This window comes from Halichoeres trimaculatus, unplaced genomic scaffold, assembly GCF_033239565.1.
Source record: "Halichoeres trimaculatus isolate MK-OKI-2021-1 unplaced genomic scaffold, fHalTri1.1 fHalTri1_scaffold_3, whole genome shotgun sequence".
NCBI classification, from domain to species: domain Eukaryota; kingdom Metazoa; phylum Chordata; class Actinopteri; order Labriformes; family Labridae; genus Halichoeres; species Halichoeres trimaculatus.
In genome coordinates, this window is record NW_027437181.1 from 6,923,928 (window position 1) to 6,950,958 (window position 27,031).

Below are 27,031 nucleotides of genomic sequence, written 5' to 3' on the forward strand. Positions count from 1 at the left end.
ACTTTCAAACTCCTCACAGCCCCTTTAAAGCAAGATAATATAACTTTAGGAAACTTATTTCAGTGTTACACATGACACAATGACATGTAAAATGTAGCATAACATAAAAAATGTAGGATAGTAAAGATAACGCAAAGTAACAAAATAATAATAATAATAATAATAATAATAATAATAATACATTTTATTTATAGAGAGCTTTTCAAAAACTCAGAGACGCTTTACAAGGTAAAATCAGTATAAAGATCAAGTTTAAAAACAGATACAAATAATAAAACAACAGTAAAAAAAAAAGCATTATAATGATTTTAAGTTTTCTTTCACATGGTTCTTTGCAAGTTTATATTTTCTAATGTGTTTGGAAAGTTTCTTGAGACAATGATTTGGCACTTTTTAAATGAAGGTTTATTAAAAACCAATAAAAGAATGTGGCCTGTATAAATGAGTAGGTTTTATCTTATAGTTTGTTGAGTATTCTTTAATAAACTCCTCTTATCTCAGCTCTTTCCTCTCTACTGTTTACTGTCCTGATAAAATCTAAATCTGTTGGTTTGATAAAGACTCCTCATCAGACACTAAAGGTTTTGTACGAAAAGGAGGTGAAATGCTGAATCGTTAAGTGATTCAACGCAGTTTTCAAGAGGAAAATGTGACGTTATGACTGAAGTCGTGACAAAACTCAACAGAGAAAGAAATGTACACAAAGCGTTTGACATTGGAGCGGTAAAACACGAGTTATTCAGAGTCGGCCTTCCTCTATCTGAGCTCTGCTGTCACAGAACGAGGCTCAGACTCTGCTCTGTGAGGCTCTGTGAGGCTCTGTGAGGCTCGGTACCTGAGCGTGTTGGAGGTGTTGCAGGGGCAGTATTTGTCACAGATGAGTCCGTACAGTCCGGCGGGGCAGAATCGGTCCTGACAGCTGGGGCCTTTAAAGCCTTCGTTGCACAAACAGGCGCCGTTGATGTGGTAGCACTTGGCTCCGTTCTGACAGTCACATTTATGGGCGCACTGCGGCCCGTACGTCCCAACTGGGCACTCATCCTGGCACCTGATGATAAAAACAGAAGGTGTGAGGCTTAGGAAAGCATAAATCTGAATGAGTGCTTCAGTTTCCTGATAATGATGGCTGTTTGTGAAATATACAGCAGCAGGAGAAGATTGGATAATCCAACACACAATGTTAACAAATCTATCTTCAGCACATCTTCCTTGTTTAAAGCTCCTGAGATTAGTTCTTTTACAGGAATCAGACTCTCAGTTCTCCTCCAGTAAACAGACCCTGGCTTTAAATCAGCTGGTTCATCAATAAATGAACACAAATTTAAGTCTCTTCAGAAGATGACATTCATGTGTAATTTAGTCCTTGGTGTTATGACAGAAAGTAAACACTAATTTATGAATTGAAATCAGTTTTTAACACAGACTGAACTGAACTGTTCTATTCACCTCGGTTAAAGGCTTTGGTAGAAAGAGTATGGAAGCCCGTTTAGGCCAAAAAAGATAGAAAATGATGTTTAATGTTAACAATGACATATTAAATCTAAAAATGAGGTAGAAAGAGAAATTATGACATAAGAAATGTGGAAAGTATGAGACAATAATTCATTATTTTAAGATTAAAGTCAACGTTAAAATTATTAACGCATGAACACTTCTCATAGTTCTACTATTTATCTCATAACTTTGACTCACTATCTCATAATTTCAACTCATATCCCATAATAAAGTAACTAACTTTCTCACAATTCTAACATAATTACTCTTATATAAATTATTTAAATAAGTCTTTTAGTATTAAATTGTTGTGTTTTCTCATCAAAATTACTCACCTTATCATATTTTCTCATTTTAATCCAGTTGTTTTGGGCAGGTAATCTCATAATCATGACTTTTATCTCATAATTTTTGCATTTTCATGCAACAATTTTGACTTTTTCAAACTTTTGTCTTTGTATGTGACTATAGAGACCTGCTGTCTCACAACAAGGACTTTTACCTCTTACTTTAAGGTTTTATCTCAAAATCATTAATTTTTTAATCAAATATTCAATCTTTTATATTAACCCTCTTCCCCCTTTTTATGTAAATATATTTTTGACTTTATATTAATCTAAAGAGACCTACAATCTCATATCTATAACCTTTTTAACAGTCTCATTATTTCAGGTGTTGTCTCAAAACCATTATTTCTCATCTCATAATTTTACGTTTAATCTCATATTTGACGATAGCTTTTCTTATGCTCTTCAAAAAAAATGTGTCAATTTGCTTACAATTATGACATACTTATTTATTTTAAATAACTTTTGATCTAAAATATCTTTTATGTTTAAACTTTTCAAGTTTTCTCATAATTTTGACTTCATATCTGGTTATTTCCACTTTAATCTCACATTTTGACTCTTTTATCATAGTTGTATCCTACTTTCTCATGGTTTCTAATACTAATTACCCTGAAGTTTGTTTTTGACTTAATGACATTTATCGCTTGATATCAAGTTATTATCATAAAATCATTGCTATTTAAGGTATAATTTCAACATTTTATGCAATAGTTTTTGGTTTAGTTAAATTAACAGTGACCTACAATCTCATTATTTTGGCTTTTTATGCCACAAAAAGAGCTGCAAGTTACAAATTTTCACATTTTTTCTAAAAAATGTCTTACTTTGTCGTAATCTTGTCTTTTTTTACGTCTTTTGACTTTTTAAAACAAGTCATAATATAGCTCTCATAGTTTTAATTATTTATCTCATCATTTTGACACCCTGTTGATATTTTTAACTGATTTAAGAGACTTACTTTCCTAGAATTGTACTTTTTATCACATCAGTTTAATTTTTTCCCAATTAAAATGACCTACTATCTTGAAAATTATGGTCTTTGTTTTGGCTTCTTTCTCATTAATTTTGAATTGGTATTGAATGATTTTCTCTTACTGATGTGGATTTATTCCTTTGTATTGTTTCTTATTAACCAGGTGGAAACGGGCAATCTATAACTGAGAGGAGGTGAATGAAGGTTAACCCACGTGGTAGAGTGTTGGTCATACAGACGTGTATAAAGGGTTCAGTTTTAGTTTGAAACCTTGGATCTGTGAAGGACTCTGTGAGTTCGCTGGAGAGAAGAAAAATAGCTCTTTTGTTGTTGAAAAGTACCCTTCACAATGTTCTCTTTTCTTCTGTATAGTGAGCAGTTTACAGTGGTCCATACTGTCCTCTATGACTCTGCCTCTTCCTCCTCCTCCTCCTCCTCCTCGTCCTCCAGCTGACGAATGTGTTCCTGCTTCACAAACGTTCCTCTGAAACTCTTCATAACATTTAATGATGGCTGTGGTGGAGCGGGTCGGCAGCTAATGAACCTGAATTACTCCCAGCGGTCAGAGCAGCATGGCAGCTGGCTTGCATTGTGTGTGAATGTTTAAATGACAAGTGCTTGTTAAGTGCTTTGGATGAGAGCACAGTGTAAATGTAGTCCATTTGGGATGAAGCTCTGAAGGGGGGTCAGGTATTAGTTTCAAGAAAGCAGAGTGTTTAGAACTGCAGGATTAAATCCTGGAAAGTTCTCGCAATAAAATAAAATAAAAAAAAAAAAACTATAACAGAAATGTTATTTAAAAAATGTCAATTCATGATAAAATTTAAAAGATCACGGGCCCCCAGGAAAATCAGTCTTCAAGGCCCCTTGCATGCTGACTTTTGTCATCAGCTAAAAAAATAAAAATGAAACAAAAAAAAAACATTTTCCCAGACCTGTGGGCCCCATAAACTTGTAGGAATGGGCAATTGCTCACTGCGCCTATGTTTTAAGATAACTGTGACCTGTACGAATTTTATAGGATGTAAACTCTCTGAAATACTGGTCTGGATAAGAAAAAAGGAAATCAACTAATTCCAAACTAATTTTCTGGCTAACATGCCTTCAGACTAACGGGTCTTCTGAAAAATGGGCCTTCTGGCTAACAGGCCTTGTGACAATTTGGCCTTCAGTCTAACAGGCCTTTGGCCTAATATCAATCAGAAGACCTTTTGACTGACCGACCTTCAGACCAATGGACCTAAGTGGTCCACCTGACTAACTGGCCTTCTGACCAATAGACTTTCTGACTATTGGGCCTTCAGTCCGACAGGCCTTCTGATGAACATCAGTCAAAACACCTTTTGACTAACTGGCCTTCTGACCAATGGACTTCTCAACTAATGGGCCTTCTGTTTAACAGGCATTTTGCCTAACATTTGTGAGGAGGCCTTCTGACTAAAAGGCCTCCAGACCAATATACCTCAAGTGGTCCTTCTGACCAACAGGCCTTCTGAATAACATCATTAAAAAGACCTTTTGACTAACTGGCCTTCTGGCCAATGGACTTTCTAACTACTGGGCCTCCTGACCTTATGGCCTTCTGACTAACATCAATCGGAAGACCTCCTGACTTACAGGCCTCCAGACCAATGGATGTTAAGTGGTTCTTCTGACTAACTGGCCTTCTGACCAATGGACTTTCTGACTAATTGCCCTTCAGTCTGACAGGCCTCCTGACTAACATCAGTCAAAAGACCGTTTGACTAACTGGCCTTATGTCAGAAGGCCTCTTGACTAACAGGCCCCCAGACCAATTAATTGCTCCTTCTGACTAATGGACTTTCTGACTATTGGGCCTTCGGACTAACTGGCCTTCTGACCAACGAGCCTTATTATAGGGCCTTGAACTATCGGGGTTTCAAACTAAAAGGCCTTCTGACTAACAACTTCCGACCAACTGGCCTCCAGACCAGTGGACCCTCAGTGGTCCTTCTTGCTAACAGACCTTCTGACTGTTGGGCCTTCAGAATAACTAGCTTTCTGACCAACTGGCCTGACTATAGGGCCTTTGAACTAACAGACCTTCCAACTGATGAGCCTTCTGACTAACTGGTCTTTTGATGTGATAAGGGGATGGATAACCCACAAAGTCATCTGGACATAGACCACCTAAACACAGAGTCATTAGCTGGTAATCCAGTGTATGTTTAATCCTTATTGAACATATCTTTTCAGGAAACACTTTTATTTTGGAGATATGGCTGTCTTGCATTGATGTCACTTTGTTTCCTTCTTCATAAGACAAATGCTTTCATTGTAAAACGATGTAAAAAGCACGTCTGTCACTTCAACTGAGAGTAGAGAGAGATTTTGTACTAGCTGTCAGAGTGTGTTGATCTAATGTGAGTGAAAGGGATGATTGTTTGATTTGTTGTTAATATCAGTTCAAGCACACGGATCCCTTGAATAAAAGAGCAGAGTTCTTCCTGTGCAGCTCCAGCACAGCCTCAGTGATCTGACCCCACACTCAGAGAGCTCTCCACCTCCCTCAGAGATGACATCTATCGCCCATCACGTCCAGTGCCACCATCAGGAGGTCAACAGAGCGCACATTACGCACAGATCCTGAGAGCTTTTTACATCCAGCTTCAGCGAGCACACAGAAGTCAGGGAAGGGGGAAGTCAGATCCAGGGTCTCGGCATCATTCTGGACACGTCGGCCCGTTGAAACATTAAGAAATAGACAAATCACTCAATTAAAACGGCTTAGAGAGGATTTCTGTTTGGTGTCACGTTTAAATCACGCAGACTTCCTCAGGACTCTTATCTCGGCTAATTCCATTACAACGCTGACGGTTTGGAGGAGAACTCAATCTCCGAATTATTCCATGTAGGCTAATTCACCTGTCTGCGGCCGCGATGAATGGAGGTAATTTGGCTCATTTGGGAGTAAAGATGGAGGGAGAGAGATGGACAGAGGAGGGTGGAGAAAGCTTTTTTCTCCTAATACACCATGATAATGAAGGAATTAAACTTTTTAAAATGGATCTCAGTGAAATCTCCTCCTTTGTCTGATGAGGACGGACGTATAAGACAAACCGAGAGCATCGTAATGAGTGAGAGTGGGAGGGACGGACATTAACATCTCACTCTGAGCATCAAGACTTCATTTCCTGTCACAGGAATGTTTCTACAGTTTAACCAAACATCGATTTAACACAGAGAGGTTAAGTCGCACAAACTTTCAGTCAAACTCACCTCTCGCCAATGTACCCGGCGTTGCACTGACACTGGCCGCTGATGTGGTCACACAGGCCGCCATTTCGACACGTGCACTCCTGAGAGCAGTTGATGCCGAACGATCCAAACGGACACGGCTGAGCACAGACTGGACCCTGAGAAGGAAAGTCATCATCATCATAAAGGCACTAGAAATGTACATCAATCCAGCTTTAGGTCTTAAAACGTCCCCCTTCAGAAGCAGGTCTTACCATCCAGCCTGCAGGACAGGAGCAAGCCCCTGTGACGTGATGGCAGGTTCCTCCGTTCTGACAGGGACAGCGCTGCTCACACAGAGAGCCGTGTTTACCCGGAGGACACGGCTCCTCACAGCTGGACACAGAAACACAGAAGAAGAAGAAGAAAAGGGAAATTTTTTTAGTGAAATGATCCAGTGTAAATAAATCTGGTGGACTCGTCTTCTCTTGACCCAACGTTTTTCCCTGTCTCATTGACAGTTGTCTTGCTTTGTCTGGCTTTTTCTTGTTGTCATGTCTTGTCTTTTTTTTCTTCTAGTTTCTTGTCTCATTGTCTTGTCTTGTCCAGCCTGTTTTCTCTTGTCTTGCTGTCTTGTCAGGCCTTTTTCTTTGTTTCTCATTTCTTGTCTTGTCTCTTCTTCTCAGGTTGTCTTTTCCTTCTGTCTTGGTCTTTCTTGTCAGGTTTTGTTCAGTAGTCTTGCCTTGTCTGTTTTTTTTCTTTTAGTTTCTTGTCTCTTGTCTTGTCTAGCCTTTTTTCTCTTGTCTTGTTTTTTTTTAGGCCCTTGTCTTTGTTTTTTGTTTCTTGTCTAACGGGAACTTGTCTCTTCTTGTCGGTTGTCTTCTCCTGTCTTGGTCCGTCTCATTTTCTTGTCAGGTTTTGTTCAGTTGTCTTGCCTTGTCTGGCCTTTTCTTGTCATGTCTTGTTTGTTTTTTTTCTTTCCTCTAGTTTCTTGTTTCTTGTCTTGTCCAGCAGTTTTTCTCTTGTCTTGTTGTCTTGTCAGGCCTTTTTCTTTGTTTCTTGTTTCTTGCCTCGTGGGGACTTGTCTCTTCTTGTCAGTTGTCTTCTCCTGTCTTGGTCTGTCTTGTCAGGTTTTGTTCAGTTCTCTTGCCTTGTCTGGCTTTTTGTCAATCTCTAGTCTTACGTAATCTTGTCTTGTGTAATCTTTTTCTTTATCTTATGCTGTTGTCTTTTCGTCTTGCTCCGTCTCTTTAGTCTTTTCAGGTTTCTTCTTAGATTCTGGTTTTCATTTTTAGTTGTCTTGTTTTTCCCTGTTGTCATTTCTTGTAGTTATCTCAGGGTTTTTTTCTGGTTGTCTCATCTTTTGTTGTCTAATGTCTTCTTGTCTGGTTGTTTTGTCTTTTCTTGTTTTCTAGCCTTGTCTCATCTTTTCACATCATCTTGTCTGGTTGTCTTGTAGAATCTTTGCTTGTGCACTGTCTCTTTAGTTTTGTCAGTTATCTTCTTGGGCTCTGGTCTTAATTTTTTTTTTTGCCACCTTTCTCTTCCCTTTTGTCTTTACTTGTTGTCATGTCAGGTTTTTTTTCTGGTTGTCTTATTTTTTGTTGTCTGATGTCTTCTTGTCTTTCATTTTGCCTGGTCCTGTCTCAACTTTTGATGCCATCTTGTCTGGTTTTCTTGCCTTGTTGGGCCTTTTTCTTATTGTCTTTTCTCTGTTGTCTGGTCTCTGACTTGCCTTTCCTTGTCATCTTGTCCCGTCTTTTTTTCTTGTCTCATTGTTTTGCAGTGTGGCTTTTTGGGACTCATCTTTTCCTCCTTTCTGGTCTTGTCAGGTCTTTTCTTGTTTTTTTTTTTCATTTGGTACCATCTCATCTCTACTTATCTGGTTGTCTTATCTTTTCTTTTCATCTTTTCTATCTCGTTCATTTTGTTGTGTCAGATTTTGACATGGCATCTCATCTATTCTTGATGTCTTGTCTTGTCTTGACTCTTGTAGTGTAATTGGTCCATTCCTTTTTTTTAATCATATTATCCCGACTTGTTGACGGTTATTGTCTTGTTTGTCATGACTTCTTGGTATAGTCAACTACTTCCTTGACTTGTCCTGTTTTATTTTCCTTGTCTGGTTGCTGTTTCTTCCAGTTGTCTGGTCACAAGTCCTTTTTTGGTGCCTTGTTTTGTCAGGTCTGTAGATTTGTCTCCTCTTCTTTCTTTTCCTTTTCCTTGTCCTATTCCAATACAAGTGCTTCTCTCGTCTTGTCTTTCCCTCTTGTTTCACCTTGTTTTGGTGTCCTGTCTTGATGTCTCCTTTTTTGACATCATTTTTCAGTCTTCTGTCTTAGCTCCCCATATTTTCCTGTCATGTCTTCTCTTGTCTTGTGTTTTCTCTACCATGTCAGGTCTCACGGATGAGTCTCCTTCCTTTATTATCTTTTCCTGCCATGTCCATTTTTGTTGGATGGAGCTCCCATCGCTATTACCAAACAACTTGTGTCGGTCTAGCACTCGTGTCCACATACAGAAACCTCTGGATTTTAAAAAAGACAAAGATGTCCAAAATAATAAACTTGAGTCTTTGTGTATTTCTGTCGTTTGCTTTGTCCACTTTTAATAGACTTCATGGTTCAGTGTGTCTTTTCTTGCTATGAGAGTCCAGAAAAATGCAAAGTAAACTCTGGAACAGGAACCAAATGACCTGAAATGAGCTTTATTTTCTGTTGAGCTTCTCCAAACTCTCTGCTCGCAGATGTGTTTATTTGATGAAGGTTTCATCTTTTCCTGGGTGAGCTTTATTTCCTTTGCAGATGTCAGGATTGGATTTTTTGATGGATAACAGCATCTGGAGCATGCAACTGCTGCTGCAAATTACAGCATGGGAGAGAAACTTTCAAGTCAAGTGATTTGTTTCTCTGTTCCGGCTTTAATCTGGAGTTATTGGGTTCATGCAATTAACGTTACAACAACCTCTGGCTGCAAGTTTTCATTAGCTCTACCTTGATAATACATTATACAGATGAATTTTGAGCAGCATGGTGCATTTATTCCTTTTCATCCTGCTTTTAAAGTTTATCTTGGATATTCAAAAAGTCCAGTATAAGTTTCTTTCCAAACAAAGAAACATGCATTGAATTCTGCAGGATTAGTAGTCCGTAGTTTACTCACAAGGCCCCAGTGTATCCGGGTGCACACAGGCACTCTCCGGTCTGATGGTGGCAGGTGGCGCCGTTGAGGCACTGACACTCCAGGAGGCAGTCCTTCCCATAGAAGCTGGGGTCGCAGGGCTCCTCGCAGCGCCATCCTTGAAACCCATCCGTGCAGACGCAGGCGCCGGTTATGGGGTTACATTTGGCCCCATTCCTGCACTGACAGCGGTTACTGCAGTGAGGCCCCCAGAAGTCGCTCTCACAGCCTGCACAGAGGAAGAGTAGGGTTCAGGTTAAAAACTTTATCACTGAGGTCAGCATCCTGGTCTTAAGAGGGTCTCCTGGACCAAACGAGAAGGCTGACACACACTTTGCAGATGAACAGATTAGAGAAGACAACAGAAAGTGAAGCACACCAGAGTCCTTGACAAAGTTTTACGTCTCAGCCGTCTTGAACGCTGGCACATATAAATTAATTTTACGACAGTGTCGCCTTGTCTGACGGGAGCAGATGTGATAACTCCTCACGCTGACAGCTCAAAATGTCACCGACAGGCTGAAAAAGTTCTGATCTGCAGCTCTCATTAAGTCAACTTTTACAGCACATCAGTGTTTACCCGCCCAGCTGCTCCGTGATCTCTTCATACCAGCAGAGCCGAGCCGAGCAGACCTTATTTATACAGTGACTTTATATCTTTAAACCCACGTATACCACAGCTCAGACTCAGGGTTCAGGAGGAGTTTCTCTGCAGGGTTAGACTCATCTGACGCTTCAAGGAGAGAGCTCCTCAGTCCTCCTGCAGCTGCGGCATAAACCCTGCTCCTGACATGGGTTCACTTTGAGGAGGAATATCATTAAATCTACTGTACGCTGCTAAAAGTAATCTGTAACTTCAACTCTGTGGAACAGGCTCACTTTGCTTCACACATTTCACTCAGCACCAACCAAAGGATCCACCCATCTCTTTTTATTATTTCAGGAATGTGACGGTGCACATAAAGAACTCAGGAGTTTAGGGAACAAACATATGAGCTTAACTGTTTCAGAGAAAAAGGAAATTTAAAATAAAGATGCACAAACTATCTGTCAGAAGTATAAAAATAAGTCTCTAATGAAGAAGAAACTGAGCAGTAATGTTCAAAATATCCTGTGCACTTGAATCGTACTTGTCACACCTCTCAGCTTACACCTTCACACCAAACATGGTTTAAATCAGGCGCTGCAACACAAAATCAGACTTAGTTTGCCAGTTCAGTTGCTACAAATTAAAGCAAGACTAGATTTTCAATGTTTACACTGAAGCAGCTGTGCTTGTACGCCTTTTGCTTTCAGACTATCCCCATTATTAAGAGCTGTAAAAGTTATGAGCCTCAAATTGTCAATACTCTACTTAAAGGGATATTTCTGTGTTTTTAAAGTGGGGTTGATTGAGTTTTACATCTCACGTCCTAATTTCAATCGTTATAATAAATTAGTAAATTTTCTCTTTTGTTGTTTTTATTTTTCTGATGTTTTCTTTCTGTCTGTTTGTGGTTTTTAACATTTTCAAACTGTTTGATCCCCCTGTGTTATTTTTGCGGTTTTAGTCTTGTCCTCCTCATGTTTCTCTCTTTTATCATTCATTTTTATTTTGTAAAGCACCTTGTAACCTTGTTTTGAAAAGTTTTATTCAATCTAAGTGAGGTTTAAGTAGGTTCACCTTCATTGCTAAAAGCATTGGCCTGAAATGACACTGCACTGTAAAAAAAAAACAAATTGTGGTCTAACTTAATAAAAGTGTTTCAGTGGTAACATGAACATAGTTTCTTCAAATAACTGTTTTATGTTGGACTAAAATCACAGGTTTAAGTCTCGTGCTGAGTAATTTGATTTATTTCTAAATCATCACCTTGTGTAAACCCAACACAAATCAAGCTAAGCTAAAAAGTCTCTTTAACCAAACTTAAAAAAAACTAATCCTTCACATTTTAAGACCATGGGTTTACACTGCAAAAAAGTGAAATCTTATCAAGTGCTTTTGTCTTATTTGAAGTAAAAAAATGGTCTTATAATGCTCAATATGAGTCACATTCACCCAGTGAGCCCCAAAAATGTCTTGTTTCAAGTTAGACTAAAATGAAGTCTGAATTGCTTGAAAAAAGTAATAAGAATCTGCCGATGGAACAAGAGAAATTCGCTTAAAAATTTGTTTGAAACTAGAATAATGTCTTAATCAGTGGCGGCTGCTGGTCAGTCAAGGAGGGGAAGCTCATTTTTTTCCAGACTACATCATAAATTTGCTTATTTATTTAAACGTAAATTCTACCCTCTGTTCATTTTCAAGAAAATGATCTGTGACCCTGTCGTACCAACCAGGTGTTTTTACCAGGGATTTTACCAGTGTTCTCTCAACGCTCGTTGTTTCTAAAGACAGTAAACTCGCTGGGGATCGATAAAGCCTCCGAATCAGTCCAGAACAACTGAGAAGATGCTCCGATGGAGGGTTATACTTCAAGATCGCTGACTGGCCCATTTCACTGTCAATCAAAAAGGGATGCGGCCTCAGACAGATCATCCAATCATCATGCAGAAGCCCAGCGTCCAGGCCAGCCCACTGCCTCATAGACCCCCAGAGACGCTGAGCGTCCGATGGGCGGGACAAAGCCCAGCGTTTATCCAATGACCGTCCAGTTTCCACAGTGGAACAACCCACTCTACGCTTCCCCACTGAAGTCAGAAGACGCTCAGCGTCCGACTGTGTTAAAGCGCTGAGACGCTGCGGGGATGCATGAGAAGAAGGTGGAGCCAGTTACCTGTGATAGGTAGCTGATTCTGAACAAAAGATGAAGCAATTCTAGAGCATAGTTTGTCAATGAAATGTACACACAGCAGAACATATCACCACTTTTTGGGGACATTTTAGGGGAAGCTGAGCTTCCCTTGCAGTCTTAGAGCAATCACCACTGGTCTCAATACAAGTAACTTTTCTTTTGTTCCATTGGCTGATTTTTTTTACTAGTTTCAAACAATTCAGACTTTATTTTAGTCTTCAAATAACTTGAAATAAGACACTTTTTCTAGACTGGTCAGTTGAATGTGGCTCATATCAAGTCTAAATAGACATTTTCTACTGAAAATGAGACAAAACACTTGATAAGATTTCATTTTTTTACAGTGTAGTAACCATGAGTGAGGAGGGAACATGGTGAATAAGAGATCCTGCTTAACAGGCTGTTTGTGCTCAATGCATCGAACTTGTCTGCACTCCATGGCATGGAATGGCTGTCTGTGTGCCACATGGCATGGACTTAGGAAATAAAACAACACCACAAAATTTCTCCTAAAGTGTGAGGGTATAAACAACTTTGTGTCATAAGCACACTGATTGGGTGATGTATCAACACTGTAAATGCAAGAAATTAACGGTAGCTAGTGTAACAGAACAACACAACTTAGAGTGAAAAAAACACTTTTTTTGTGATAAAATAACACTGCAGGTTTTCAAATTTTAACACTATAAGAGAGTTCAATTATTAACACTTTCAAAAGTGTAAATCTAACTCTGAGTCCTTGAGAGTTATATAAACTCAGAGAAAGTGTTAAATTTAACAAAATGGGAGTTAAATTGACAATTTCGATTTTGCAGTGCAGAGATCCCAGGTTACCCCGATTATTTGTTCAGATCTGCTCTCACAAAGTGGTTGCTCGTCTTTCTGGAGTTTATTTTAACTGTATTGTTAAACTCATATGAAACCCACACTTTAAAAACAACGGGCTATCCCTTTAACTCTTAAAAGATGGATGTAAAGAAGGTTAGGCGCTGTCTGGTCAGTTCGATTATGATGTATAAGTGTTTCCTGTGAGTAACATAGAAACTTAATGTTTTATTATGTAATGATGGTAATCTGGTAACGAGCTACTTTTATCTGTTTCTCCACAGATTAAAGGAGTAGGTCGTAAAATCATAAGAAAAGCAGGTCAGGTTGTTGTGTGAATAAAGTTCCTCGATGTGAAGCACAGTTGTGACAAATATAAAGCCAGTTGAAGCAAAACTACATTTTTCCCTGTGTAAACATACAAACATTTGTATTTCTAGTCTCTTTATCTCTGTTTCAGGATAATAAATCCTTCCCCGACGTCTTTTCTTGAGTGAATTGAGCTCTCAGACTCCCAGCATCTGTGTTCAGGGAATCCATCAGGGCTCTGTACGTGGATGAGCCGCAGGTATAAATCAGAACCTGAAGACATCCGATGAAAACAAGCACCAAAAAAAGAAGATAATACCGTCGATTACATTGTCCCTGAAGGAATAAATCAGAGCTGTTATCTGTGTGATGTATGCTCACACGGGGAGTCGACTCAGGAGCTGTGAATGGATGAGTCTGTTTGAGGAAAAACCCTGAAGTGTGGAAAAAGTGTCGGCGCCGTAGGAGAGACGGCTGAACCAGGAGCTTTCCTTCAAACGTGGGTGGTGCTGGTTTGGTAGATATTACAGTGTTAAATGTTTCATCAGTGCCGAAGTGGACGGAGCATAAATCAGACTCTCTCTGCCTCCCTCTCAATCTTTCTCTAATTTACTCTCTCCTCTCTCTCAGCTCCTCTCCCTCCCTCCCTCCTCCTCCTCCCCTCTCCTCTCTAAATGAGGGGAGTTCTCCTTATTCCTCTTAACTAGTGAGCCAGCACAGTCAGATTCTTTATCCTCCCGCAGCCTCAATTATTCAGCAGCAAAGAGTCCAAATCAAGTGACTAATGGCTTTGATCAAGAGTAGCTCTCTGGCGCTAAGCAGAACTTTCTGCTCTAAATTAAGAGCTGCGTGATAGACTTTAGAGACAGCGCACTCCTTTAAGGGACGTCTCCAGGTTTGTTCACGGACAACTCGCTTTCTGCAAATAATAAAACCTGAGCTGGCTCCAGAGAGAAGCTCTGACTGCTGCCACTTCTGTCCAAACTGAGCGACTCCTGGTACCACCTTCAGTAAAGGGATATTTCAGAGTGTTGGAGTGAGGTTTCATGTCTCTAGTCGTCACATTAACAACAACAGATTTTGGGACTTTGATGTGGACACTGCAGACTGTACATATAAATATATCCCTCTCAAGGCAGACGTTGCAGATTTACAACAGCTAATTGCTAGTTACCTTATTACTCCACATCCACATTTTATGAGCCTTTTTTTCTCAAAAGTGCACCTGCAGAACTTAGTTGTGCATGAGCAACAAACAGTTTCCCACTATCTCACCAAATGGCAGAGCTGCATCACTGCCATTATGGCTGCCTTTTTGGTAACACGGATTTTCAAAGCATCAATTTTATGCAAGTTTCACTACCAACCTACATTAATTTGAAACCAAAACTGCATAAGATGATTCCTAAATAAATAAATAAATATATATATATATATATATATATATATATATATATATATATATATATATATATATATATATATATATATATATATATATATGTATATATATGTATATATATGTATATATATGTATATATATATATATATATATATATATATATATATATATATATATATATATATATATATATGTATATATATGTAGAGAGAGAGAGAGTGAGATAGATAGATAGATAGATAGATAGATAGATAGATAGATATGTAGATACAGTACACGCCAATTAGTAGATTTTATCTCCTCTGGGTTTTTCCCTCCAGGTAGCTTTATTTCAACTTTGCAACATCCCAGAATGCATTGCATGTAAAGGTCTCTCAAAAAAAAATTCAGAATTGTATATAATTACCCCATGTAATATTTTTCCCCGAAACATTTTCTTTTGTCTGTTACTAAAATTTTATTTGTTATTTGAGCCTGAAGGTGTATGTATATATATATATATATATATATATATATATATATATATATATATATATATATATATATATATATATATATATATATATATATATATATATATATATATACTATATATATATATATATATATATATATATATATATATATATATATATATATATATATATATATATATATATATATATATATATATATATATATATATACATATATATATATATATATATATATATATATATATATATATATATATATATATATATATATATGTTTGCTGATTAGTATCTGGGATTAGTATTGAGCAATACTCGGGTGATGAGGTTAATACTTATGTTTCAGTTTCTCTTCTTCTCTACATGTACTCCTCTCAGTCACTCTTGTGCTCAGAGCTCTTTCCATCTGTCTAGATAGATAGATAGATAGATAGATAGATAGATAGATAGATAGATAGATAGATAGATAGATAGATAGATAGATAGATAGATAGATAGATAGGAAATTTGTCTTTAAGCAAGCATGAATTTGAACACATAAACACAATATACCTCATTCTTGATAGGAAATGTAATGATTTTCATTTTTTGTCATTTTGTTTATGGGTGAGAGGAAGTACGTTTGTAAGACCATGTGTGATGTGGTTCTTTGTAGTTCCACGGTAATTGACTGGTTGGCCACTCCTGGTCTACTGGTTTAGGGTGCAAGCCCTTTGAGGTTTGCCCTCAAACCAGCAGCCTGCTGGCAAGTGAAGAGTTTGACTGGAAGGGCACCTACTGTAAAAACTGTCATATCACCATATCATAAATTATACACATTTAAATGATTATCTTTGAATCTTCCAAAGGCAAACAAATTCAAATGAGTCAAAAATGTTAGCACAATATGGATAATATAGACATAATATTACCAATTGTAAAAAAAAAAAAAAAAAAAAAAAGAAGCAATTATGCCATAAGATTAACCACAAGTAACAGGAGTGGGAAACAAGCAAGCCTGATCTGGAAAATCATATTTGTCTACTTCAAACACAAAATGAGATTATAAGGCCACTATAAGTACGTCCACACAGGTATGTGGTCTGTTTTATTAACCTGTGTTATAGATTGTGCTCTTTAAAGCTTTGGGTAATGACTCCACACACGCTGTGAGCAGCTGATGGATGTCGGCATTAACCAACTTTAAAATCCTCCCTCTTCGGTCTCTGCAGACATTCATGGGAAAAAAGACTCTGAAGCCTTAAACTGGACATTTATTTACAGCTCAGGTGAAAGTTAGCAGCTTTAAGAAATCATTTATCAGTCACAGTGAAGAGGAAGTCAGCTGAGGTGTGTTACTGTCAGAGAAATACTCAACAAACACGTTTCAGTCTCTGTTTCCTGCTGCACAAGGGTCCTTACAGCTCACCTCCACCTGCCTCCCATTCAGAGAGACAGAGAGAGAGTTTAATTCAGAGTGAGACATCATTCTGCTCACTGACATCTGAGCGCGGAGAGTTTTTCATCGATCACACTTTGACTGATCAATTCAGTCACAGGGAGGACCACGAGGTTTGAACGATCCACTGAGCAGATTAAACAACAGAAACAGGTTCATTCACAGGAGAAGGGAACCACTTCTGATTGAGCTGTTCGCCTCTCAGTCAGCTTCACCTCCAGCTAACTGAATCAGAATTAAAGAAGTGGATGAATGAAAACACTAAGTCCACAGATCGCTGCAAAAGCTGACTTCTAAAAACTTCACAGAGCCACAGCTCTTTTAGGTCCCTCCTGGGAAAAGTAACCTAGGAATATGATCGATCAGAGTACGACACTTGATTTGCTCACATTTCAAAAAGGAGAGAAAGTTTGCAGCACAAATAAAGAAGATCTCATGTCTGAACACCTGCTAGTTTCTCAGGAGTCCTTGTCATAACATCCAAGTGTGTTTAATTGTTTATGTCGTTTTACAGTGAAAACTTACAGAAGGAAATCTGTCAAATCTTCAGTCTTAAGCTGCGTTTCACTCACAGGGACTTTCCCCTGAGACTACCTAGATTGAACTCTACACAGACCAGCTGAACGAGGGTCTAAATTTAGATCTATGGGATAAATTTACCCCTTAGTTGCACATAAAGTGTGAGCGCCGTGCTGCGCAGCGCCATAGTTTTTGGGTGCGTGACAATTCATACTGGATGTGTCTCTGGCAGGGCAGCGCAGGGCAGTGCCCATAGCAGCTGGGTCCAGAGATCACAAGATCACAGAAGAACCACATTTTCCTGCAGGAATCCCACCCAAAAAATGTACTTTCATGGTAATTAATTAGTATGTTAAACTCACTAAACTCACCTAAACTTCAGTACTTTCAGTCCATGCTTTCTCCTTTTTTGTTTTTGTCCTTATAGAAAGGATGTATTGTTTCATAAAGAATAAGAAACTTTTACACCTCCAAGATGAACTTGTCCTCATCCAAAACATCAGATTTCCTCTGATGTGTCAGTGACGTAGTTTTTAAAAATAAGGATGAGATTTACAATCCAGAGTAAGAACATGATGCTTTATTTTGAAATGACCAGATGTACTGATTGTTTTTTTTGTCTAATTTCCTGTTTGGTAAGTTCTGCTCTGCAGACATTGACATGTTTCTGTAGCGCACCATGTTCAAAATAGACTCGCAGCGTAACAGCCACACACAGCCGTTAGTGATCCCAGCCTCGGCAGACTGCAGTTCATGTTGTGTGAATGAAATGATCGACTAGAGTAGTTTCTAAGTACGGCATAGTGCACAGTGCTGGGCTGCACGGCGCTCACAGTTAATGTGTGAATTAGGGGTTACCCCTGAAAACAGATCTACCTGGAGCAGGGCCTGCAAGCTGAACATCTTCGTTTGGTGGAGCAGTCACAGTGAGGTTATCACTCCCTACCTCTGTTCACAATCAACTGTCATGGACTTGGTTTAATATCTCCTAAACATTTTCTTCGATTCTGATAGTGTGAATGTATCTCTGGCTCCGTTTCCACTAAAAGGCACTGTTCAATACGTCTCGATACGGCACACATTTTGGGGCATTTTCTTTGACTAACCCTGGGACAAGTCCCCAAATTGCCAACATGTACCATCCCACTTTTTGGTACCCTTCTGTTGGGGTGCCAGATATACCGATCCAACCCCAGGAGGTGGAAGTAGAAACACTGCAATTTGTTGAGTGGTTGAAACAATTGTCTGTGCGACTGTGGTAATACAGAACAACACACAACCCTGTCATGTTTTAAGATCCAGTCGACTTTGTAAAGATAACTTCATTTTTGTTTGGAAAATGGCATCACCAAACAGCCTTCCATGGTCAACAGTGGAGATTCAGGCCTTCATCGCTATTGTAACCCTAGGTTTGTGTGGATGCTGCCGTCTAACAGGCGGTGGGTAAAGATTGGGCGACAGTTGTCGGTCTTTTATTTTTTACTTTTCCAGCCAAACGGCAACATTAGTTTTCAACATTCATGTCTCTCCTTCAGAATTTGCCTGTCTCTCCTTCTCGTCCCCCTTCACACAACAACAGGAACCAATATTTCACAATATACAAGTAGACAATACAACACTCAAATATCACTAGTGGTGTAGAAATAATAAATAAACAACAATCTCTTTCTGTTTAGGGCTTTTAAAAATGGTTTCCTCTGGCTCTAGACGGCTTTGTTTCTAGAGCAGAACATTGAGCCACAGGAACATCTTTTTGCTGAGAGTCCAGCATGTATTCCAAGTATAACTCATAAATCTGGACTGCAGCTCTTACCTGAGTAACAGAGTCAAGGTGTTTCTTTAAATCTAAATGTCTTAACTGGTCGGAGAAGCTGCACTCAGGGTTTAGAGCGTGAGAGGATGAATTTGTCTCATAAACCATGATATGATGAGCAAATGTTTCCCCACTGAGAGGATGATGAACAAGCTTCCTGATGGGACCTGAGCGAGGAGGGAAATCCCTGCCGATGAGCGAGCCAGAGAGAAAGTGCTGAGTGGTTAAAACGCCGGCAGCTCCGTGTTGATCTATGGAGCAGCAGACGCTCTCATCTGTCTTAGCTCTGCTCCCATCATCACACCCCGGGTTCGTGGAGGCCAGAGTCTGAGCTACAGGGAGGTTTAATTTCTGTTTGTTAGTGTTTAACCAGACAAACAAGAGGCCGACACAGACGAGGAAGAAGCTGGACAATCCTTTAACTAAATACTCTGAGAAACGATCAGGGATAGTTCAGGTTGGTTTACTGTAGAGGTGAAGCCTCTTTCGTTAAATCTATACACATCCATCTCTCTTTAGAGACATTTAAAACCACTGTGGAGTCACCTGTGATGTTTCTGTTTGACAAGTGAACCCAAAATTATTCAACTCTCTTTTTCAAATCAGGTTTATGAGCAAATTTTGCAAACTTTTACCTGGGAGTAATTTAAAAAGCTTGATATGACTAATATCTGCAAGTGTTTCCTCAGATTTCAACACAAAATGTCACTTTTTTAGTCTCTTAATGACTCAACCCCTTCTCGAGGAGCCCCTTTAGTCCTCAGGAGAAAACGTGAAGCTGCAGACGTAATGCACAGACATCTGAACCCATTCCTCATGAGCAAAGATCCTCCAGTTCAACACTACTCCTTTACTCCTTTCCTCTTTATGGGCTGAAACTGTCCTCTTCAAATCCCACCACAAGTTTTCTCTGGGGTTAAAGTCAGAGGTGACTGGAATATTCCAGGACTTCCTCTGAGGCCAGGCTTTGGTGGACTCTAGGCCTACCAAGCATTTCAGTTTGGTTCATCCCAGAACGGCATGCATTTTCTAAGTGCCGCCCTGTTGGCTATGGCTGCCTGTTGCAGCAGCTCTCTCTTCCTTGTCTGTTTCTTGTAATTTTTGCGTCTCTTTTTCGTCATCTTTGTATTTGGAGTGGATCATTACTTTGTATGGCTCGTTTGTGGGTCATGGAAACCAAACTATGTGCGTCTTTAGCGATATTTTTGCTGTTTTGCTCCTGTGTTTGTCTGGAGATCCTACATATAACCATGGCTGCGTTGTTGACATGTGAAATCATCTGTTAGCAGCCTGTAGCATGTCAATGCTAACTGGTGCAAGGCCTGATGTTTCCCCACAAGGTAAGGAGAAGGAGGTGAGGATGACGTGCTGATTCTCATCCATCGTTATTGGGATAAAAGATCTATCTCCAATAAAATGGACGAGCTAGCCGTGTTAATCCAGCAACAGAGGGAATATCAGAAGGCAGAGTAGCATCATGCTATTCGCAGACATGGCTAACAGAGCTAACACCAGACACCAACACCACATTGGAAGAGCTTCACCTGCTGTGAGCAGACAGGATCCAGGAGACAGAGACTGAACAGACTGCTGAAGAAGCTCAGTCCTGGACCCTGTGGAGGTGGAGGCTGGCTGAACTGGAGAATGATAGACAAGCTGTCAGCAGCTATTTTCTTAGGGACCTTTTTGCACTTTCTATACACTTTCTTACTTTTGTTTTCTTGAATTTACCCTCAGAGATAAATTAAGTATTTTCTATTCTATTCTGTGGTGTTTCCTTTGACTACATCTGAAACAGGTTCCCAAATTACCTGAATTGGCCTGAACCGCCCCACTTTTTGGTACCTTTCTGTTTCAGACATGCCGATCTGACCCTAAGAAGTGGAGCTAGAAATACTGTAGTCTATTGATTGTTCGAAAGAATTGTCACTTTCCGGACAGCAGTTTTTCTTCTTCATTGGATTTATTAGCGAGGTACACTATGTCGCGTTGCCATGCCATCATGCTAATAGGTGGCCGATGCTGCTATCAGCATCTGGCTAATAGCCACCTACCAAGAAGGGCAAGGTTGTCTGTAGAAATGCAAACAGGATCAGGCTTTACCGATCCAACCTGTACCAAACTGTACTGATTCACACCGAACCCATTGCTGGAAACAGGGCTTAAGAGATCTCCTCTGGTCCACCAACGTCCAATCTTCAGCTTCCTCACATGATGATGTTTCCTCTGAAGATTTGTTCTGGACTGGCTTGAATCCAAGCGTAAAATAAGCATCTAATGTGAAATTCAGTTAAGCACATTTAGCAGTTGTTTCTAAGCTACTTCTTGTGCCTTAAAGAGACTTTTGAGCCTTTATGGAGCCATTTGGTGCCAAACTTGAGGTTTGAACCCAAAATTCTCTTTAGCCTCTGATGCTAGATATCATGCAGCATCAATTTCCGGGCGCTAAGTTGTGTCTGTTTTTAGTTAGCGGCTAATTTAAGTGATCCTAGAGGGTGATTTAACTTTTTTAACAGTTTCTTTTCTGTTGTTTTTTAGGTAAATTAAATTTCCCCTGAAGGGTATTTTCATTTTATTTTTTTTCCACAATTAAACTGTCCACTGTCAACGATGTGGCGTTTTATCAGTCTTGACTCTGTCCCTCTGGTGTCCCTGTAGTATCTTTACATGATTTATAGCTCAGTAAAATCTCTATTTTTCTCTTCCTAATGTTTTAGAAAACACTTCTTAAAGTCTCTGTCTGAAGTACTTTGTTTTAGTTGCTGTCTCTTTAAGGCTCTCTGCTCCACAAACCCCTTCTCTCTGGTTGGCCAGCCCTCTGGGGGCCTGTCAGGGGCAGAGCAATGGGTTGACTTTGGTGTTTGCAGACCCTTTTGTTATGACCTCATCCATTCAGCAAGTCTTTGATGAGTTTTTTTCAGATTCAGGGATTTCTACAAGATTTAAACATGTAGAAGTTTGAAAATCTGCACACAGTTAGTCCACAAATCCAGCGTTGGTACTTGGAAAAGCAGAATACACACTCTTTAAGTTTTATCTCGCCCCAGGCAGAGGAAAGGCCCCACAGCGTCTGATCTTGAAGCGGCTAAATGACTCGTTACAGGGAGGACTAAACGATCACGAAGTCGCTCTTTATCCGTCATCGAGCCCAAACTACGAGGTCTCTTCCTGCCAACGCGCTCAGGATCGATGCTGCCGAACACCTTTTCATCCACTCTCACAGTCTGCTGAGCAAAAGGCAATAAACTAGGAACACTCACACACTCACACACAAAAACACACACAAAAACACACACACAGTAACACACACACACACTCTCCTTCTGGCTGAAATTTCTAATTCAGCTGCAGCTTTATCAAACACGTATAGAACATGAAGAGAAGAAATCTTTGGTCACTTATTTTCTCTGATAAGCGTTCACAGCCACCGACTCAACACCATCCATTATTAAACAGGACTGTGTGTGTATGAGTGTGTGTGTGTGTGTATTTATTCCAAACAGATCGTGTTGTAGCTTTATAAACACAGACGTTTCATTCCACAGGAGCAGAAAAAAGAGCCGAACAGCAGAGTCAGGGCTTTGGAAACAGTGTTTGTCGGCTCATTATTTCATGGCTGAGGTAAAAAAATGAGTTTTTCGTTTTTGTAGAAACACTCTGGATGATTACTTTGAGGCACAGGAAGTCAAACACAGACCGGAGTTTAACTGAAATGTCCCACAGGCTCATTGAGCGGAGCCCACAGTCATGAAGCGACGTACAGAACATTTATATTTCCCTCTGCAGCCGATGATTACCCGACCATGCAGCACTTCACTCAGGACCACAGCGCCTGCACCAAGAAAACTATTTCCATCAGCACGCTGTCAGACAGCAGCCCTGCACCCTGACTAATGAGGAAACAATACTTTATAAAAGCAGCAGCAGGGGCAAGGCACTTCCTGTTGGTGAGGCACTTTCCCCTTCAAAATAAAAGAGATGAAAGGTGTTGGAGTGATAAGTGTGACACAGAGACGAGTTTTACACCTGAAAACCAATTGTATATCAGATAAGTTTATGGTTAACTGTCTTCCAAGCCATCCAAATAACACATGAAAATTAAAATCAAAGACAAAATCATAACTAAGAGATAAGATGCTAAAAAAGTACAGATCAATTTCTGTTTTCTATTTGTTTGATTTGATGTTGATTTATTAATATTCTCCACTGTGCAAAAAATAACATTTAAAAAACAACAAAATGAAATATCTAAATGGCGAGGAAAAATAAGAAAATTATGTTTAAAGTCGGAATTACAATAGAACAATAGATGTGGGATAAAAAATAAAAATATGACGCTCCAAAATGTTATGTATACATCATATCTGTAAGAAAAAGTTTTTTTTTAAAAGAGCAGATGTTAAAAAATAATCATGTAAGAAAACATATGGGGTTAAAGAAAAAGAATGGAGTTAAAGTAAGAAGATTAAAAAGCCAAGATTTTAAATACTGTGAAAAAATTAATATCATAAAAGCCAAAAAAGGAAAAATGATGAGTTTACAGATAAAACATGGTTTGAAAAAATCAAAAAAAAAAAAATTCAAGTTATATTCATAAACTACTGCCAAACATAAAAATTAAAAGATAAGAGCTATTATCTTTAATGAAAGGACAACATTTAGAATGATGTCACAAATTTGAATGAAAAAAAAAAGAGATAAATTGTGGAAATCATGAAATAATGTTGTCATTTTTGTATGAAAACATTCACAACTGTCTAAGAAAAAATATCTCAATTATAAGGTAAATTGGCAATTTTTCAGAATAAGAGATGAAAAATTAAATTTTGTGATTTAAAACAGGACATTTTGACGTTTCTGAGAAAAACTCAAGAATATGAATAAAACTAAATGTGCTAAAATGCCACAAAGATGAGGCAAAACACCAAAATCTACCATAAAAACTGTTTTTATCAGCCCCGAAAACATTAATTGACTGATTAAAGATTCTGAGTCATACTATTATTTTAAAATTCATGATAAAAAAATCAGAAAGTTAAGAAGTTCTTGAGTTTAATAACATAAAATAATAATAATAAAAAAATTACTAACTAAATGAATTAATGAATACATTAAAAAATAAATCAATAGAAAAAAATTATACCACTTTATGAAGTTAAATTAAAAAAATTGGGAACTTGTGATTCAGTTGAGCAAAACACAAAAAAAACAAAAACAAATAGAATGACTTTAAAAATATGTTTGTGGTTTTTTGTTTTTTTTTTCCACCTAACTTTGAGTCATTTTAATGAAAGAAGCTCCACAATGAAAAAAGTCATTTTTTAACTATTTTAACTATTTTATAACTATTTTATTAATTTGTTACTGTTATAGATGAATAATATAGAGTATACAATTCAGAATGGGACAAAAGAGGAACAATTCAGAAAAAAAGTAAAACTATCAAAAATTTCAAACCATTAACTTGTGCTAAAGTTTCCCATCGATGAGTAAAAAGGCCAAACTGTCATAAAAATGTATTTGATTAAAAAAGTATGAGACAAAATAACAAATAGAGAGCTATTTAGAGACACATTATACATGAGAAGTGGAAAATATGAGATAATTCATCATAATGTGCGATAACGTGATGAAGTAATGAGATAAAAGAGTCATTATTTTGAGATAATTGGACCAAGTTATAAATTCAATGATCAAATAATAAGATAAGATGATTACATTTTATACAAAAGCTGCTGCTGTTTTGTTTTTTCACTTTTTCAGTTTTTATAAAACTTTGATCTGTTCCTCTGCTTCAGTGATGAATCTGTGAGTTATCTCCTCCTCCGTGCCTCACACAGCTGATTTATCTGCAGACGGCTGACCCACGTACAAACACACACAAGCTTGTATTTAATTCAGAGACATTGATTTCCAATTTTCAATTAATAATAGTAATTAGTGTTGGCGTGGTCGGGCTGTACGGGGCGGTGGTCGATGTAGGGTTGGGGGGGGGTCGGGGGAGGACGCGGCAGATGGACGACATAGTTCACGGCTCACAGGACGAGGAGAAAACGTCTCTTTGCTGTGACAGAGACTGACGAGATGAGAGTGTGATCGAGTTTTCACAGATTCTCCTGTAATGAGGCCATTTTCCCGTCCAGATAATAAGCCTGGAGAGTCAACACGGCGTTAATCAATTCTACAAACGGTCATTTTCAGAGCCGCGGCCGCAGACGTCGGGCCGGCAGAGTCTAAATCTCCTCACACCGCCTCGCTCAGTACTTTCCTCTTGTATTAGGAATAAATAATTGCTGTTATTAGCTTCGAGGCGGCGTGATGCATGAGTTGTGGTGACACACCTTTCTGTGTGTATGAGTGTGTGTGTGTGTGTGAGTGTGTGTGTGAGCAGTAATTGCATTTTAATGGTCCTTTTATGCAGACTCTGGCTGTGAATGTGAGTTCAGGTCTAATGGCTCTGGGCAGGTGCTGCTCCTCCTTTGACCCTCTGACAGGTATGAGGAGGTCAGAGGTCAACTTCACAGAGCTGATGGCTCAATTTGGCCGAAGTCAAAGGTCGGTCATCGTCATAATCAGCTGACAAACTCAAACAGATGACTGTCCCTTCAGTTTAACACTAAAGACTGTTCAGGTTTTAAAAGGAGCAAAGCTTTCTGGGAAACTCAGCAGATCACATAGATGTGAATGTTGAAGCATTTTGAGCTACACAACTTCAAAAGTTAACAAGTTTTCCTGTATTTGTACAAATTCTGCAAACACATGCATCATCAATACTTTGGATTGGGGACATAAAATCCGTTTGTCATCCTGTTTTTATCTCCCCTGAGGGAGAAGTCTGCAGCTCTGTCTGCGGCAGGTTTCTAGCAGACTGAGTATCATTTATACCGTCTTAAACTGTCTGAATAAACTAGAGTTTGCTGGAATTCAAAAGTTATAGACTGTAAACTTTAATCTGCAAGTTGTAAGACATTAAAGTAATCTAAATGGTTGTCTTTTTTGATTTTCAGTAAGCAAACTGACACGTTAATGTGAGGATTAACAGGTTTCCTTTTGTTTTTGGCATTTGCAAACTGGCTCCGACCAAAAACCATTCATAGAGCATCTGTGTATGAAATGCAACTGAGATGGTTATCTAAAACTGCATGTGAGTCTGACTCATGTTTAGTTCGTGTTAGCCTCTGACTGCAAAACTCCACCAGATCCATGGCTGGTACGTCTCCAGTCCATCACAGCACTGGAGCTGACAGATTTCAGTTCTAATCAGTGAGTTAATCAAGCAGCAACAGCCTATCTCAAACTTATGAAGCCAATGTAGAAGTCTTATAAACTGCAGTTCCTCAAGTGTCCACTAGAGGCTGTCTGCAGAAACAGCAAAAAACATATACACACTCGTTCAAAGAGATGATCTTTACAGAAGAAATGTTTGAATTTAGGATCATTATCATTTCTCCATCAGCACACACTGAAGGGGGAGGAGTTATTGTAACTCACTATCTTTGATGTATGGCTTAGTTGTTTGACAGGTGGGAACAATGCAGACCTAAAAAGTTGGCTGAGTCAGTAATCAACTGGTGATGCTCAACAGCTTCAAAAAACAATTTCAGGAATGGGTGATGGCACAAAGACTACATCCAGGTTTTGCACAAACTGTAGCTGTATCCCAATTCAGGGGCCAAGAAAGTTGAATCTGAAGACAAATTAAGTCACAGCAGTGCGTTAAAAGCATTGACTGTATATAGAGTGGTACGGTTTTAAGGCTAAAATACCCCCGTCACAGGCGCAGCCATTGGCCGCCGCTGTGCAGCCAGAAGGACTCAGAGAGAATCTAAGTGGAGCCGGGTGACAAAAGTAATTTTTTTTTTTTTTTTGAGAGTCTAATCTCATCTTTTCAGAAAAGAAGAGGACTTGAATACAAGGCAGCCCAATTATATCTTCAAATCACCACAACAATCTGACGTGAGAAGCATTTCTACGAGGTGTATTAATTTTTTAAAGTTTGACCACAGCTCGTCTGGAATGACTGGGGAGATGGATTTTTTTTTACCTATACTGCAACCAGCCACCAGGGGGAGCAGTTTTTGTGGGGACCTCACTTCGAGCCTAGCAAGATGACGTCCATTTTTTCTGCAGTCTATGGTTGAAAGCTGTCTCATTGATAAGGGAAATGATAAAGAATTGGATTGATGTGCAGAATTTAGAAAGAAGTAATAAGTAATATAGTTGTACCCCCTTTCTCCTTGAGATATCCGACATCTTTGGACCCTTTAGGTCTCAGGTTATGTG

General features: G+C 38.9%; 1 protein-coding gene across 1 annotated transcript in view; it reads right to left on the reverse strand.

The window, feature by feature from the left end:
* LOC141788233 (multiple epidermal growth factor-like domains protein 11) overlaps positions 1–27,031 on the reverse strand; it is a 123,501-nt gene that overhangs the window by 48,565 nt on the left and 47,905 nt on the right. Inside the window, exons 6-9 of the mRNA XM_074667114.1 lie at positions 9,178–9,424; positions 6,291–6,411; positions 6,058–6,194; positions 836–1,048 (exon numbers count right to left, since the gene is read on the reverse strand). Coding sequence (XP_074523215.1) covers positions 836–1,048; positions 6,058–6,194; positions 6,291–6,411; positions 9,178–9,424 — 718 coding nt within the window. The remainder of the gene's footprint in view (positions 1–835; positions 1,049–6,057; positions 6,195–6,290; positions 6,412–9,177; positions 9,425–27,031) is intronic.